General features: G+C 31.9%; 2 protein-coding genes across 7 annotated transcripts; both read right to left on the bottom strand.

Annotated features, from left to right (window-relative positions):
• Positions 1-4,653: 4,653 nt before the first annotated feature.
• LOC107432293 (fatty acyl-CoA reductase 2, chloroplastic) lies at positions 4,654-8,142 on the bottom strand. The gene is made up of 9 exons (XM_048465604.2): positions 7,520-8,142; positions 7,293-7,396; positions 7,006-7,205; positions 6,756-6,856; positions 6,436-6,643; positions 6,122-6,283; positions 5,811-5,892; positions 5,249-5,646; positions 4,654-5,081 (listed from the first exon to the last, which is right to left on the bottom strand). The coding sequence occupies exons 1-9, from the start codon at positions 7,914-7,916 to the stop codon at positions 4,916-4,918; spliced, it is 1,818 nt and encodes a 605-aa protein (XP_048321561.2). The 5' UTR covers positions 7,917-8,142; the 3' UTR covers positions 4,654-4,915.
• A 1,104-nt stretch (positions 8,143-9,246) lies between these two features.
• Positions 9,247-12,861, bottom strand: LOC125419233 (histone-lysine N-methyltransferase ATXR4). Of its 6 annotated transcripts, XM_048464746.2 has the most exons (9): positions 12,341-12,857; positions 11,783-11,838; positions 11,542-11,668; positions 11,411-11,452; positions 10,818-10,887; positions 10,538-10,717; positions 9,995-10,066; positions 9,574-9,696; positions 9,247-9,426 (listed from the first exon to the last, which is right to left on the bottom strand). In XM_048464746.2, exons 1-8 carry the CDS (start codon positions 12,713-12,715, stop codon positions 9,578-9,580), a joined length of 1,041 nt encoding a protein of 346 aa, XP_048320703.2. In that variant the 5' UTR covers positions 12,716-12,857; the 3' UTR covers positions 9,247-9,426; positions 9,574-9,577. The 6 variants fall into 6 exon arrangements, with proteins under 6 accessions (XP_048320703.2, XP_048320704.2, XP_048320702.2 ...); XM_048464747.2 differs by having other exon boundaries at positions 9,247-9,696; positions 10,538-10,690; positions 12,341-12,856; XM_048464745.2 differs by having other exon boundaries at positions 9,247-9,696; positions 12,341-12,855.
• Between the last annotated feature and the right edge of the window lie 568 nt (positions 12,862-13,429).

Here is a 13,429-nt window from a genome sequence, read left to right as displayed (position 1 = left end):
ATGATCTCATGCACGTCGACCACATGCCATAATTCTTACTATTGAGCTTCTTAATGCCTCCGCCAACTTGAAGGTTTCCCATTGTGGTTGCTGAAAATTCCCACAGCACTATGCAAACTTTGTCTTTGATTGTGTGACCACGAACAAGAAACTCTCACAAAGTCAAACTTGAACCGTCTTGCTTTGATACCAAAAATGTTAGAGACAAATGACTAATGATAAACCAAAATATTGATTTTTATTAATTAATAGAAAATTAATACACTCACTCACACAAAGGAGTAACACACACACACACACACACACACACACTCTTAATTTTTGATGGACCACACTAGATCACAACACAAAACACTTTTTACACTCTTCTCACTTAAAGGACACACACTAACAGTCACGTAAAGCACTCAACTCTCTCTTTTTCTATTATTGTTGGTCACAACAAAAAATCATACATCATCACCTTTTGATAGTAGTAAAAAGGTTGGTTGTGAATGCTTTTAGACTTGACATATTAATATTTTAATATTAGATTTTTTTTCTTCATCAATTCTTACACACCAACTGCCTAGCACCACTCTTAAGAAAAATCAAGATGATTTTAGACCCTTCTAAAGTATATGAGTCGGCATTGATATTTATCACTCTATGCTTCCAAAATCGAATCCGAACTCCATCTTTTCTTCTTCATACGCGCGTTCCATCAATCTCTCTGTATTGGTGCTACTACCTGCATCAACTCGATGGATCTTTTTTATTAATTTGTTTGTTATTCATATATAGGAGCTTTCAATGTACTAACATATTCGATAAATTATCTTAACCTTTGATTGGGTACATCCAATGATAAACAAATGATTTATCAAATATTTTGATATATAGAATGTGTATATATATATATATAATATTTATTTATAGCGTTTTGTTCGTTGGGAACATGAGAAATGCAATTTAAATACAAAACTTTAGTTGAACGAATTTCAATCTTTAGCATCTGTGATGTTACTTTTCAACTATCAAATTAAGTATATATTTATATATACGTGATAATCATTTTATCTTCTACCATAAAAAATTATATGGTTCGTTAATCTTAGCCAAGTGCATGGTTTGCTCCACTATTTTTATGCAAAGCATTTCAAGTCTTCGAGATTTATTATTGATGTGATTAATGGAGGAAGCCATTGTTACTAACCCCCGTCGTTCATGATTTTATAAATTTAAAAAATCAAATTCTCCAAACGCTCCCTTCATTCTATTTTCTTAAACATTATTTTGATTTTATAAAATTAAACTATTTTGATGTGACAATTAGTATTCTTAAAAAAAAAAAAAATTAGTTTTCAAAATTATTGACATGTCTAAACAAAGAGACAACAAGCGGACACAAAAAGGACGCTTTAGTGGGTCCCAACTAACTTCGATACAAGATGGTGCCAAGATGTCAAAGTCAAACTTCATATTTTTGTAAAATCTAATGCCTTGCCGTATATTCTGCAAAGCGGCCCAACTGCAACGAGGCTGGTGGAGGCTGATACTCCATTTTCATCAAAACTTTTATTATTTTGAAAAAATAAAAATAAAACATGATATCCTTTGATAAATAGTTATTTTTTAAATCTAATGGTGCATAATTCATTTATTCTAAATATTTATTAGTGTTAATTGATTTTTTAAATATTTCAAATATCTATAAATTTGAAAGGAAAAAAAAAAAAATCCAAAACAACACAATTTGAAACTAGTTCAATTCATTAAGTAAAGCTTCTTTTTAGTGATACATTTTATTGAAATAACTCTCATCTAATTATTAAAAATTTTGATCCAAATTTAGTGATAAATTATAACTTTTTGGGATCCTATCTTAAAAAAAATTTCCTTTACAGAATAATATTTATATATATAACAAAAAACTATGGTAAATTATATTAAATTTTTAAGATGACATCAAATATTTATACAAAGTTGCTTGGGAACTATTTTCTAGACATATTACAATATTTATGAATTTGCAGATATATAATAACTAGCCGACATGGAAATCTTCCTGTTTAAAGTAAAATATTTAAACATTAAATTAAATTATTTGTAGATTTTTTTCCTAATAAAATATAACACTTGATTAATTGAAGATTGCTTATGTTGTGCAAGCGATAAAATGTTTAACTACACCTCCACTAAATTATAACTTCCTCATAGTTATAAAATTAATTCAGTCCCAACTCTATGATTATAAAAAGTTTTCTATATTTATGTTTTTTTTCCCTTTAATCTTAAAGTTAATTGAGATGACTGACTAACTTTATTATCACTTATAAGGAGGGTTTCTCATACAAAATTATTTAAAAGATAATATAAACCTTTCAATTTATGTAATCTAAGATTCATTTTTTTTTCATTTAAAAACCCTTAAATATCTCATATTAATTTTCAAACAACATTTATTTTTTACTTAAATTATTTATTGCTTCCAAAATAATATTTCTTTTTACTCAATTTCAATCAACTTTCTCTCTCCTTAATCTCCAATCCTTTTTTTTTATTTGCATTTCTTTTTATTCTTCTTTTTTATTATTATTATTATTGTTGTTGTTGTTGTTGAAATAGATCATAGTATTCTTAAAACCTTTCTACAATATATTAATTAAATAATTAAACGATGAAATTGAAGAATTTTTTATTAAATCAACAAAAGAACATACAATATTTTCTATACATATATATTTGTTCTTGGTGAGAAGAAAAGAAAATATTTATGTGTTCAAATTAGAGATTGAAATCAAATATAAGAGAGAACGAGCAGTTGAACTCAATTAGGAGAGAGAAAATTGATTTTGGAGAGTCAACAGAAATAAGTAATTTAAGTAAACAATAAACAATGTTTGAATATAAATATGAAATATTTCAAAGTTTTTTAAACAATAAATAGAAACTCTTAGATTAAATTAATTAAAAATTTTACATTATTTCTTAGATGCATTTGTAAAAAAATATTTTGTATATGAATACTCTGTGTCACCTATAAATGTTAAAGTAAACAAATTATATACAGTCAACAACAACAACAAAAAGAAACATACATGGTATTAAATGACTCTTTATTGTTTTTTATACTTTGGGTTGTGACAGATTATGGCCGTAGCCCAAAACGCGATTATGCCCCATCTAAAAACGATTATGTATATTTTGTATGCAATCAGACCAGTCTATGCTCCCCAAATCGAATCCAAATTCCATCTTTTCTTCTTCACACATGTTTTCCATCAGTTTCGCTGTATTGCTGCAGTCAAACCTGCACCATATATTTATATGTTAGTTTATCTCAGTTCTATAAGAAATTAATCAGAGCTTTATATATTATATATATATATACTGGTTCTCTCATATACAGACAAAATTCAACTTATTATTGTTAATAGGTTGATCTTGGACATAATTCTTGTTGTCTAGCTAGAATCATTAATTTAAAAAAAAATTTAATATATAGAGATATAATTTTACAAAAATGAGTATTTCATATCAGACAACATGTTGATCTATACTAACTGTATAGCAAATTTAAGGAACTTTTCAAGATCTTTGAGAAATAAGGAACTTTTCCCTGGATGGGAAAATCGCTCCGCTAGTCATTTCGTATATCTCTTGAAACAATGATTCTCATGTAATCATTTTTTCTTCCTATTATAATATTCCTTTATTCACTGAAAAGAGAAGGGAATATTGTCATAGTTCCCAAACAAGATTAATCTCATTGTTATGTGTTTTTAATTTTTAATAGGCTTTAGTAGCTTGTGATTTGGGTGATCACTTTTTAAATTTGTTGTAGATTGACAAAGTCTTTAATTTCACAAATGGATGGATAACAGTTTCATCTATTTCATGTTATCTCATTTCTCAACTCAAATATGAAAAATCTTATCCTTCAACCCTGTTTGTATGGATAGATTGTTACCTACCCATTTGTCAAAATAAAAATTAAATTAATATGCAATAAATTAAAAAATTTGGAACATAAACTATTATTTTTAAAAGTTAAAAGTTTAAATTATAACTCTTTGAAAATCCAAAATATCAAAGTATAATTAATCTTCTTTTAAATTAATTAATTTTCATGATCCATATGTGTTTACTTTTCAAAGTTCTTGACGTGCAAGGCCGCTAATTGCCCTATATGTCAAACAAAAATATCTATGTCAAAACCAAGTTCATGCCTTTTATGTCCAGTCATGCCTTCAATTTTTTAGGTTAGGATATGTATATTTGTAATCCTAACTAAAAATTTTGACAAAACGTGTTTTTGCCCCAGTTGGCATATCCATTTTTACCTACCTAACAGTTTTTTTTTTGCAATGCCAAAAAACTTTGTTTCTATAAATATTTAAATAACCAAAATATCCATAATTAATTCTACCTTCTTTAAGTTTTAAAATTCAAATTTTGGTTGAGTCTTCTTCTTCCATGTCAGCGTCAAATTAACGCCGGTGATCTGCTGGCGGTCACTGGACCATCAATGGTTACCGGTGGTTCTCCAGTGCAACTCCAAATGAATTTTATGGCGTCCCATAATTTTTGTATTTCTTAAAAAGGCCTTTTATCTTTTCTGCTTCCTTTTTGTGATGTATGATTTTAGAACTATATAATTATTCGCTCATATTTATAGTTGATAATCATATATACTTAATTTTCTTGCAGTACATCACACATAATTGGAGCATTTGTTATTATATCCAATCAACACCATGAAGATCCACATCCCTGAACAAATCCCACGCCTATAATTGAAATTTAACCACATATACATATTACACCATTTATGGGAATGCAACACTTTTTGCCTCTATTGTATCACTTATCACTTATAACAGTCAGTTCCTGGACTTGGATGATCCAGTGAAAGCAGAGAACATAGGCAGTTTCAGCTAAATGTTGCTCTGCCCTTCATGACATGCCTCCTAAGACCAGGAATATGCACATTTGTGATGTAATCCGACCAGTCTATTCTTCCCACATCAAATCCAAACTGTCTCTTTTCTTCTTCACACATGCTTTCCATCAGTTTCTCTGCATTACTGTTATCAAACCTGCAAGAATTTGTCGTTGAACCAAGAAAAGTACCATTCTACGTCAAATTTGGACTTTTCAAATCAAAAAATTCGAAGCAACAATAATTTTTGTAGCCAAAAAGTGTTAAAATGAGTAACAATCAGAAACTTTGTGGCAAAATCAAATACTACATGTTATTTTTTACCTTCCACCGTAGAAAGCATATGGTTTATAAATGGTAGCCAAGTGCTTGGCTTGCTCTACTGATTTCTTGCAGATGACCTCAAGTTTCTGAGACTTTTTCTGATTAGAGGAAACCATAGCTGCCAATCCACTTCGTTCCGTGGTGTCTCTCCAAAGATGAGAGGCGAAATCTTCTATGGAAGGGAAGAGCTTCATTGGTGAAACTTGGATTGGTCTACCATTGGAATCCATGCATGGCGAGGAGTTATAATGTTCATAGAACATTCTGCTGAGGTCTTGTTGAAATAGGGGGTTCACAACTGATGAAGCAATCTGGTAAATATTAATGTCTGGTTTTTGAGCCACTCCATGCTTTGCTATGGCCGCCAACATTGCATTCACAACCATATCAGCTGGAACCTGCAAGCCAGTAGTAGTTTACATTGCAAGTAATATGAAAACATAAAATAGTTCAAGGGATTTTAATAAATTTGTGATTATATGAAATTTTCCTCAAATAAGACCGTTACTCTAAGCCACATACTAAAGGACTAGAATGAAATTGCTACGTAGAATATTATTACCACATCGAGTATCCCATTTGGGTCTGCTATAAAACCAGTGAGCTGCCCTTTCCCATAGTATAAAACTATTGGGTCCATCATCCTGAAAAGAGAAAGTTTTGGTTATTTCCAAAGAAAATGCACATTCCAAGTTTGATTATGACTCTATCTTGAAGGGTTTCTGAAATGAACTCTTGAGCGTGTTTGGATAGTTCTATTGAAGAGCTTTTTGCCTCCATGATCGTGTAAAACCAAAACAATAAAGTGTAGCTTCTCATGGAACTCTTATGAAGAAACTGAAGTTATTAAGAAGCAAAATCATGAAGAATTACCTAATTCCTTCCATCCATCCAGGGAAAGGCTCTTTCAAAGTACTCTCAATGACACTGGGTCGGATTATGACTACGGGTACGCCTTCTCTCACGTTATCAATCATCATCTCTCCCATGGCTTTAGTGAAAACATATGTATCTTGCCATCCATACTTCTTGGCCCTGATTAAGATGATATCCATATCATTGCTTTCATGTCATTTAAATCTTCATTTTTTTGTCCATTAGAAAAGCCAAAGAAATGTAATATTATGAGTTTGTTTGATTCTTGGGAATGAACAAGAAAAGAAAAAGGAAGAAGAAAAAGCCAGTACCTTTCTAGACCCAAATCTTTCATCTTTTGGGTTGCATTGTTTTGAAAAGCTTTGTTGGAAGTAAAAGCCAAGTTTATTTCACCTTCAACATCTAGTGTAGGAAGAAAATTTGGCGGGTTTCCAGAAATGTTAATTTCCCCTGCTATGCTTTCTCCTATACAAAATGGCTTTTCCATAATCCTTCCTTGTCTTTCTCCATTTACATAAGCTGCATATGAGAAAGACAAACCATATCAATGTTTTCAGAAATGAAAATTTCATATGAAGCAATTTCTTCTGACAAGATTTGAATATCCTTTGGTGTTTTGGCACTCAATTACCTGTTGAAACTTGCAGGAAGAGCTTGAGTTTCTTGCACTTCTTTGCAAAGCCCATAAGGTGGCCGGGTCCCCTTGTGTTTATATCCAGAGCAACATCATATCTGTGAAATGCAAACACAAAATGGATAACAATTATAGAAATATACAGATACATATATAAATATATATATATACACACACATATATATTCTTCTATATAACAAGCTTTAATGGTTTAGATAAGAAATTCTTGAGAGAAAAAGTCAAAAACCTTTCATCAAATGTTGTGTTAGCTGAAGAATTTACAATTACATCAACTTCTTTGGCCATCTTTTCAGCTAATTCCTCTTCTAATCCAATATCAGATTTGCAGACGTTTCCTACGACGGGAACTAGTTTCTCCAACATGAAAGCTTGATAAGATTTTCCATGAGTTTTCTGGAGACGCTTGAAAAGCTCTGAGTTTATGATCTTCATACACAAGCATAAATTAGAGCAAAAGAAGCCTAAAACCGTAACATTGCATAGAAAAAAACTCTGATTAGAAGAAAAACATACTTCATTTTTCAATCTTCCCATTGCAGCTTCCTTGTTATTTGCCTTAATCAAGAGATATATCTTGCCCACATCAGGAACTGTCCACAATATCTTCTCTATTAGAACTGCATATACAGAAAAAATAATCAGATAAAGAAAAATCCAGTCTGTAAATTTCCTAGAAAATGCACATTAACAAAATCTACAAAGTTGAAATACATGAATGCTTGTAAAGTAGAAAGTTTCACCTTTGGCTAGAAACCCAGTTGCACCAGTTATAAGAAAACATTTCCCTCTAAGAAACTTCACAATACCAATACCATCATGTATCTCAACCAAAGAGGTGGACGATTTTCTACCATAATTCACCATTTCTTTCTTTGCAATATTCTCTGCTTCACTTCGAGAAAAAACCAAGTTTCCTGAATCCATCAGAGCCGCATTGTCTGTGTTTGCCAATGTAGACGGTGATCTTTCTGTCAAAACAGAAGAAACCCCACTGTTCTTTATCTTATTCCCACTTCCTTGGCAACTAATCAAACTCTTTTTCTTCCTCAATGAGGAGCCTTTGTGCATATAATTGTCAAAAACAGTTAATGGTTTATTTGGTGCACAAGAGAAAGAGTTCAGAAACAGAACACCCATTATTAATTCCAATAAAAAAGAAACGAAAGGGGGGAAAAAAACCAAAAAAAAAATTGAGAGACTTAAAATGATTTGAGTACTTGAAATGGTTAGCTTTGAAAGCTTAGCTAATCACTTCCTGAACCAAAGTGAGGAAAAAAGAAAAAAAGCAAGTAAACTAACTATACTCTACAAGATGAAAAAAGGGGGAGTTTTGGTTAATTTGGTTATAAAGAGAGGGGGGGGGGGGGGGGGAGGGGAGAGAAGAAAGAAAAAGAAAGATTATGGAGGATAGGTAGAGATAAAGAGCAGGGTTGGGTATTTGTAAGGAAGAAGAAGACGAGGATTAGGTGAATTAGGAGAGGTGCTACTTATATAAGGAAAGGCTCTCTTTTTGCCACCCTCTTCACACTTTCTCAACCCCAACAGCTAAGTTGGCGGGAACTCTCTTTTTCTTCCCCTTTCTTCTTTTGGTTAGTCCTTTCTTGGGTGAAGTACGTTTTGTTATGTGCTAATAATTTTAACCCAAAATATAGAGAAGGAAAAAAGAGTGTGGCAGAAGATCCATTTTTTTCAAAGTACTGCTTTTGCTTTTGCGTATGATAGGGCTTTTGATCAATTTTTTTTTTTTTTTTTCTAAAAAATTTTTTAAATGTTCTCTCAAATTATGCAAAATCTTTTCTTGTGTTGAGGAGGCCATTTTTTCTTAACCAATAGTAAATTTGTTGTGGACGGCATATCAATGAAATGTCTTCCTCGATTTTTCACATACTAGAATAGAAAAAATAAAATAAAATAAAAAGCAGCCGTCATAATCTTCTTTTTTTTTTTTTTTTGTTGCTGTTTATAGTAAGAAGGGATTTGTCGTATTCCCGAAAAAAAAAGAAAAAAAAAAAAAAAGGGAAGGATTTTCATTAAAATAAATAAATCTAATTTTTAGGTAGCTAGCTGATAAATGGAACTCTATGTTTATCTATCACTTGAATATAATGGACTACTCAAGCATATATCATAAAAGGTATAAAGAAATACATACTACATATGGGAAAATTAAAATTTCAGAATAGCGTTTTTCATCGTAATTTCTCTGTCATCGTTGAGAAATGAGACATCCATATTCCAAGGGATAAAAGCTTAAAAATAAAATAAAATAAAATAAAATAAAATAAATAAAAAGAGAAGGGTTCGCTCCTACGCACATAGTAATTTTCCCTTATTTTAATCAGATTGGATATATGTCATTTTTATGACACAATAATTGTTATCAAATCTGAAAAAACTTGGTTTGGTATCCCCGTTTAATATTGCTACTGAATCCTTCCCAACTTTAAAAATAATAAATAATAATTAAAAAAAAAAAAACTCTTATTAAACTTTTCATATTTCATGATCAATCCATATCCTATATTTTTTCTTTGCATTTTGAATATCAAATCCACAACAAAAATCATAATGAGAATTACCTTTCTAATAGTTTTTACTCCTTGAAATGGTCTCCTAAGAATGGTGCCGCAGCCACACATCTAAATTCCTAAAGCGGGATGAAAAATGATGAGCCGCATAGAAAACCTTTCTAATATATGCTTTTCTTTGGCCTGAAAAAAGGAGCTCCTAATTCTAATTAAAGAAACAATGCCCACATGAAAAGGATTGTTCTTCACTTTCTAATTTTCTTAACCTTGTTAATCACCAGATAAACACCGAGGACAATTGCATTGAAAACCAAACCCTTGGTAGAGCAAAGTTTGCCGTGCATCATGATTCATACTTGCATCGATGTAGCAAATCCGAAGCTCTTCACCTGTAAAATACCCAACAAATCATATTTACTTGTGTTTAGGATGTTTCTTAATGTAAATGCATAAAGGAATATGCCTTTTTCTAACACCATAGCACGTAATATTGACATGGTCTTAAAAATTGCATGATTGAATAATTGTTAGTGGAAATATGAAGATTCCTTACATAACTTCTATTATAATTTTTCAATAAACTATTGCCTAGAAACAAACTCAGCAACACAAACTTCTAATTGGAAGGTTTATGACATAAGTTACATAACAGAAGATAATAAAAAGCCTACTAAGCATGAATCAAACCTGCATCCACATCTCGAAGGGCCTTTAATCTTGCATCTACATTCTCTGTCCATACAATGTGGGCATTTGGATCTGTAGAAAAGGAAAAAAAGGGGAAAATTCAAGGTTTCAAAATCAGACATTGATAGGTGTCTAGGAGCGAATTAAACCCAGTTACTCAATAAGCTTGACCAGAATGCAACAAGAAGTGTTTTTTTTTTTTTTTTTTTTTTTTTGGGGGGGGGGGGCTTTGAATGAGAAGTTTATTGTTCTGCTCTCCCTCATAGCATGTGGATGTCGCTGCCTCATCAATTCTGTAATCAACCAGTTTCCATGAATTGACATTTCAAAAATCCCTAGCTGAAACTAAAATTTGATTATTTTGTTTAAACTCAATTTAATCAACTGAATATGCCCCTAGATGTATATCCTTCCTACGTGTCATATCCACTTATCCACAGAACCCTCAAAAGCAGAATTCTGATGAAAAGAAAATTATTGATAACCAGGGAACAAGAACTACACAGTTATAACAGCATATGCTAAAAGACAAAGACAGCTTACCACAATCATGATTGTAGAAGGATGGAAGCATATACACAGCAGTTCCAACAGCAGCTTCAGCATCTACAGAGGCTGCTGCTGATGACAGAAGATCTCCATACAATCCTCCAGCCACCTCAATACGAAATGCATTAATTCGAATCCGTGACATAACTTCAATGTACCATTGTTTAGTTAAAACTTCCAATGTCAAAGGAAAATTTTCTTCAAAAATGGATATGAAAATCTCATGTGAAACAAAACGACGAAAATAAAGCTGTCACAGCCATGAGGAGGATACATTCCATATGTGCATCAGGGATATTTGCCATTGTAAAGGCACTTCTCAGCAAGCCAAAACCCTCTTCCATCTGAAAATTGTCATATAAATATAAACATGCATGGCATGGAAAATAAGGATTCAAAAACAAAACCAAACAACATATATATATATATATATAATATGAACAAAAACAACAAATTTCAACTTCAGCAAAAGAAACAAGTGAGTTTTTTTTATGAAATTCTGCTTCACATAACTTATCTGAGTCTTGACTTTTGATTCTTAAGATTGTTTCTAAGTGAACAACTTTAATCAATAATCATAAATTAGATTTTCTTATTATAAAAAAAGATGATGCATATATTAAAGTTGACAATATGCAGTGTACTTGAATGAATGAAAGTAATATAATTAGAGCAAGTTCAATGCTAATTTTTCCTAAAAAGGCAATCATAAACAACTGAGATCCCTCCTTTTCCAAAATGGAAAAATGCTTCCAGCAAAATCTAAGATGATGAACCCAATAAATTTAATTGAAACAGAAAAAATATGAAGTTTCTGGCAAGGTAAACAAGAAACATATAGCTATTATGGAATGACATGGACAATACTGTTCCATGAAGAAGCAGGACTGCTGGACTTTGATGCTCCTTCTGTGAGAAAAATCAAATTGCCAAACTTTAATATGTTCCTTTTGCAAGTACCTTAGATGTATAATGGAAGACTTAGCTATTGCCCTCACCTTAGAAATCATCTCAGGTGACAGGATAGCAGGCTGAAGTATGTCAAGAAGGTCTGCTGATGCAGCTCCTGATATGACCATACAAGCCAACCGTTTTACCAAAAGTGGATATTTCAAACCGTGGGACCTATTATGAAGATATCATTGGCAAGTAATAAAACAGTTAACAATGTCACAGTCACCAATAGGAATTAGGAATTTATTCTTCATAAAAATGACAAGGAACAAGAAACTCCAATACCGGCAATACTCATCATAAGCTAACCAATCTGCTTTCACCTCGACGTCATGAAAAACCTATATCGTGAAAATTTCAAAATAAGCTCACTCATACAAAGTAAATATTTAGATATTATTCCCCCCACGACCCATGTCGCACTAATACCAATGTTGTTGTCTTAGCGCGTTATATAATAGCACAATTTGAATTCAAAACAATGAAAGTTCTTAAATAGATGCATGACTTATTCGAGTTCTAGTATTCAAAAGATCCAATTTTGGATGTCCAAATGAAGCGCATTCAAAAGAAGCTGATTCCTTATTGAATATATTTATATATAAAGAGTAAGAAACTTTATAACCACAAAAACGATCCCAAGTAAATTTGATGTAGACCCAAAAGTAACCCTTACCCAAAATTTGTAATGTTCCTAGGCAAACAGGATCAGAGTAAAGCAATCCAAGTTCAAGTATTTGACATCATAGACCAACTATCGAGTTCTTTGAAGGGGAAAAACTTCAAACACTTGGTGGGTATTACTCAGTAATAGATAGGATAGGATAGCGAGTGAAATTATACCTTGGATTGCTTTCTGCACTCCTCGCTGCAAAAAGAAGCACCTTGAGATTGAGAATCGACCGAGTTTCCGAGCTTCCGGAGGCAAAAGTAACAGACATTTTGAAGTTTAGAGAGAGATGGGTGAGATACGAGGGGTTTGGCTCTGTGTATGAGTTCGCCGGCTCCAATCCTCCGAGTCGCGAACACGCCTCGGCCGGCTGACTCGGTGAGTGCGACTCGGATCGGAGGCGGTTCGGGTCGACGACTCACATTCTCATTCACAGCTTGACCTCCTTCCGTAGTTGTAGTGAAGAAGGTCGAAGCTTTCTTCTGCGGATGCAGCGTTTTGAACCGCCAAACCCAACGGCTACAACGGACTAACCCAAACTTTGACATTTTGAATTTCTTTTCTTTTTCATTTCTTTGTTTTCTTTGCTTCGGTTCGGTGTATTTATCAAATTCGTGGGCTTTCCCATCTTTTACTCAAACCCGAAGGGTCAATAAGTAAATAAATATTAGTAGCAAAAGAAATTAATAAATCTAAATAAATAAGTAAACCTTTTTTTTTTTCTATTTTTCCATTATTTTGAAAAAGAAAAAGGACAAGGTAGCCAAGCTATATATTATATCAAAAATGCTAAGGTCACTAAATTTTTCCACAAAATGTTGTTTTCTAAATTTTTCAAGACTCAAAATTTTTATTCATTTATTCAAGTATTTTTATGCTTAGTTTAGTGCTAAAAATCATTGAAAATATAAATTTAGGTTAATTGAAATCATTTTCCTTTTTAATTTAGAATATAGTGTATAAATGTTTAAAAAAAAAAACACTTACTGAAAGAACAAAAAATAAAAGGTTCTCTAGAAATCAGCTAATATTTTTTAAGTCTAAATTCCAAGGCTTTTTGCAAGAGAGAGAGAGAGAGAGAGTGAGAGAGAGAAAGAAAGAGAAAGAGACTTCGACTCAATATTCATGGTTTTCACATGTCAAATCTACAATATTCTGTTGTAATTAGGTTTCACATGCAATTCTAATTTTAAAGTTGTGCTGTCGTTTTCCAATGAAAAGGGGGAAAAAAGGATTTTTCAATAGTTAAACGACCAAAATTA

Source organism: Ziziphus jujuba, chromosome 11 (genome assembly GCF_031755915.1).
Source record: "Ziziphus jujuba cultivar Dongzao chromosome 11, ASM3175591v1".
NCBI classification, from domain to species: domain Eukaryota; kingdom Viridiplantae; phylum Streptophyta; class Magnoliopsida; order Rosales; family Rhamnaceae; genus Ziziphus; species Ziziphus jujuba.
The sequence above is the reverse complement of the archived record's forward strand: the minus strand, read 5'-3'. Positions and strand labels throughout refer to the sequence as shown.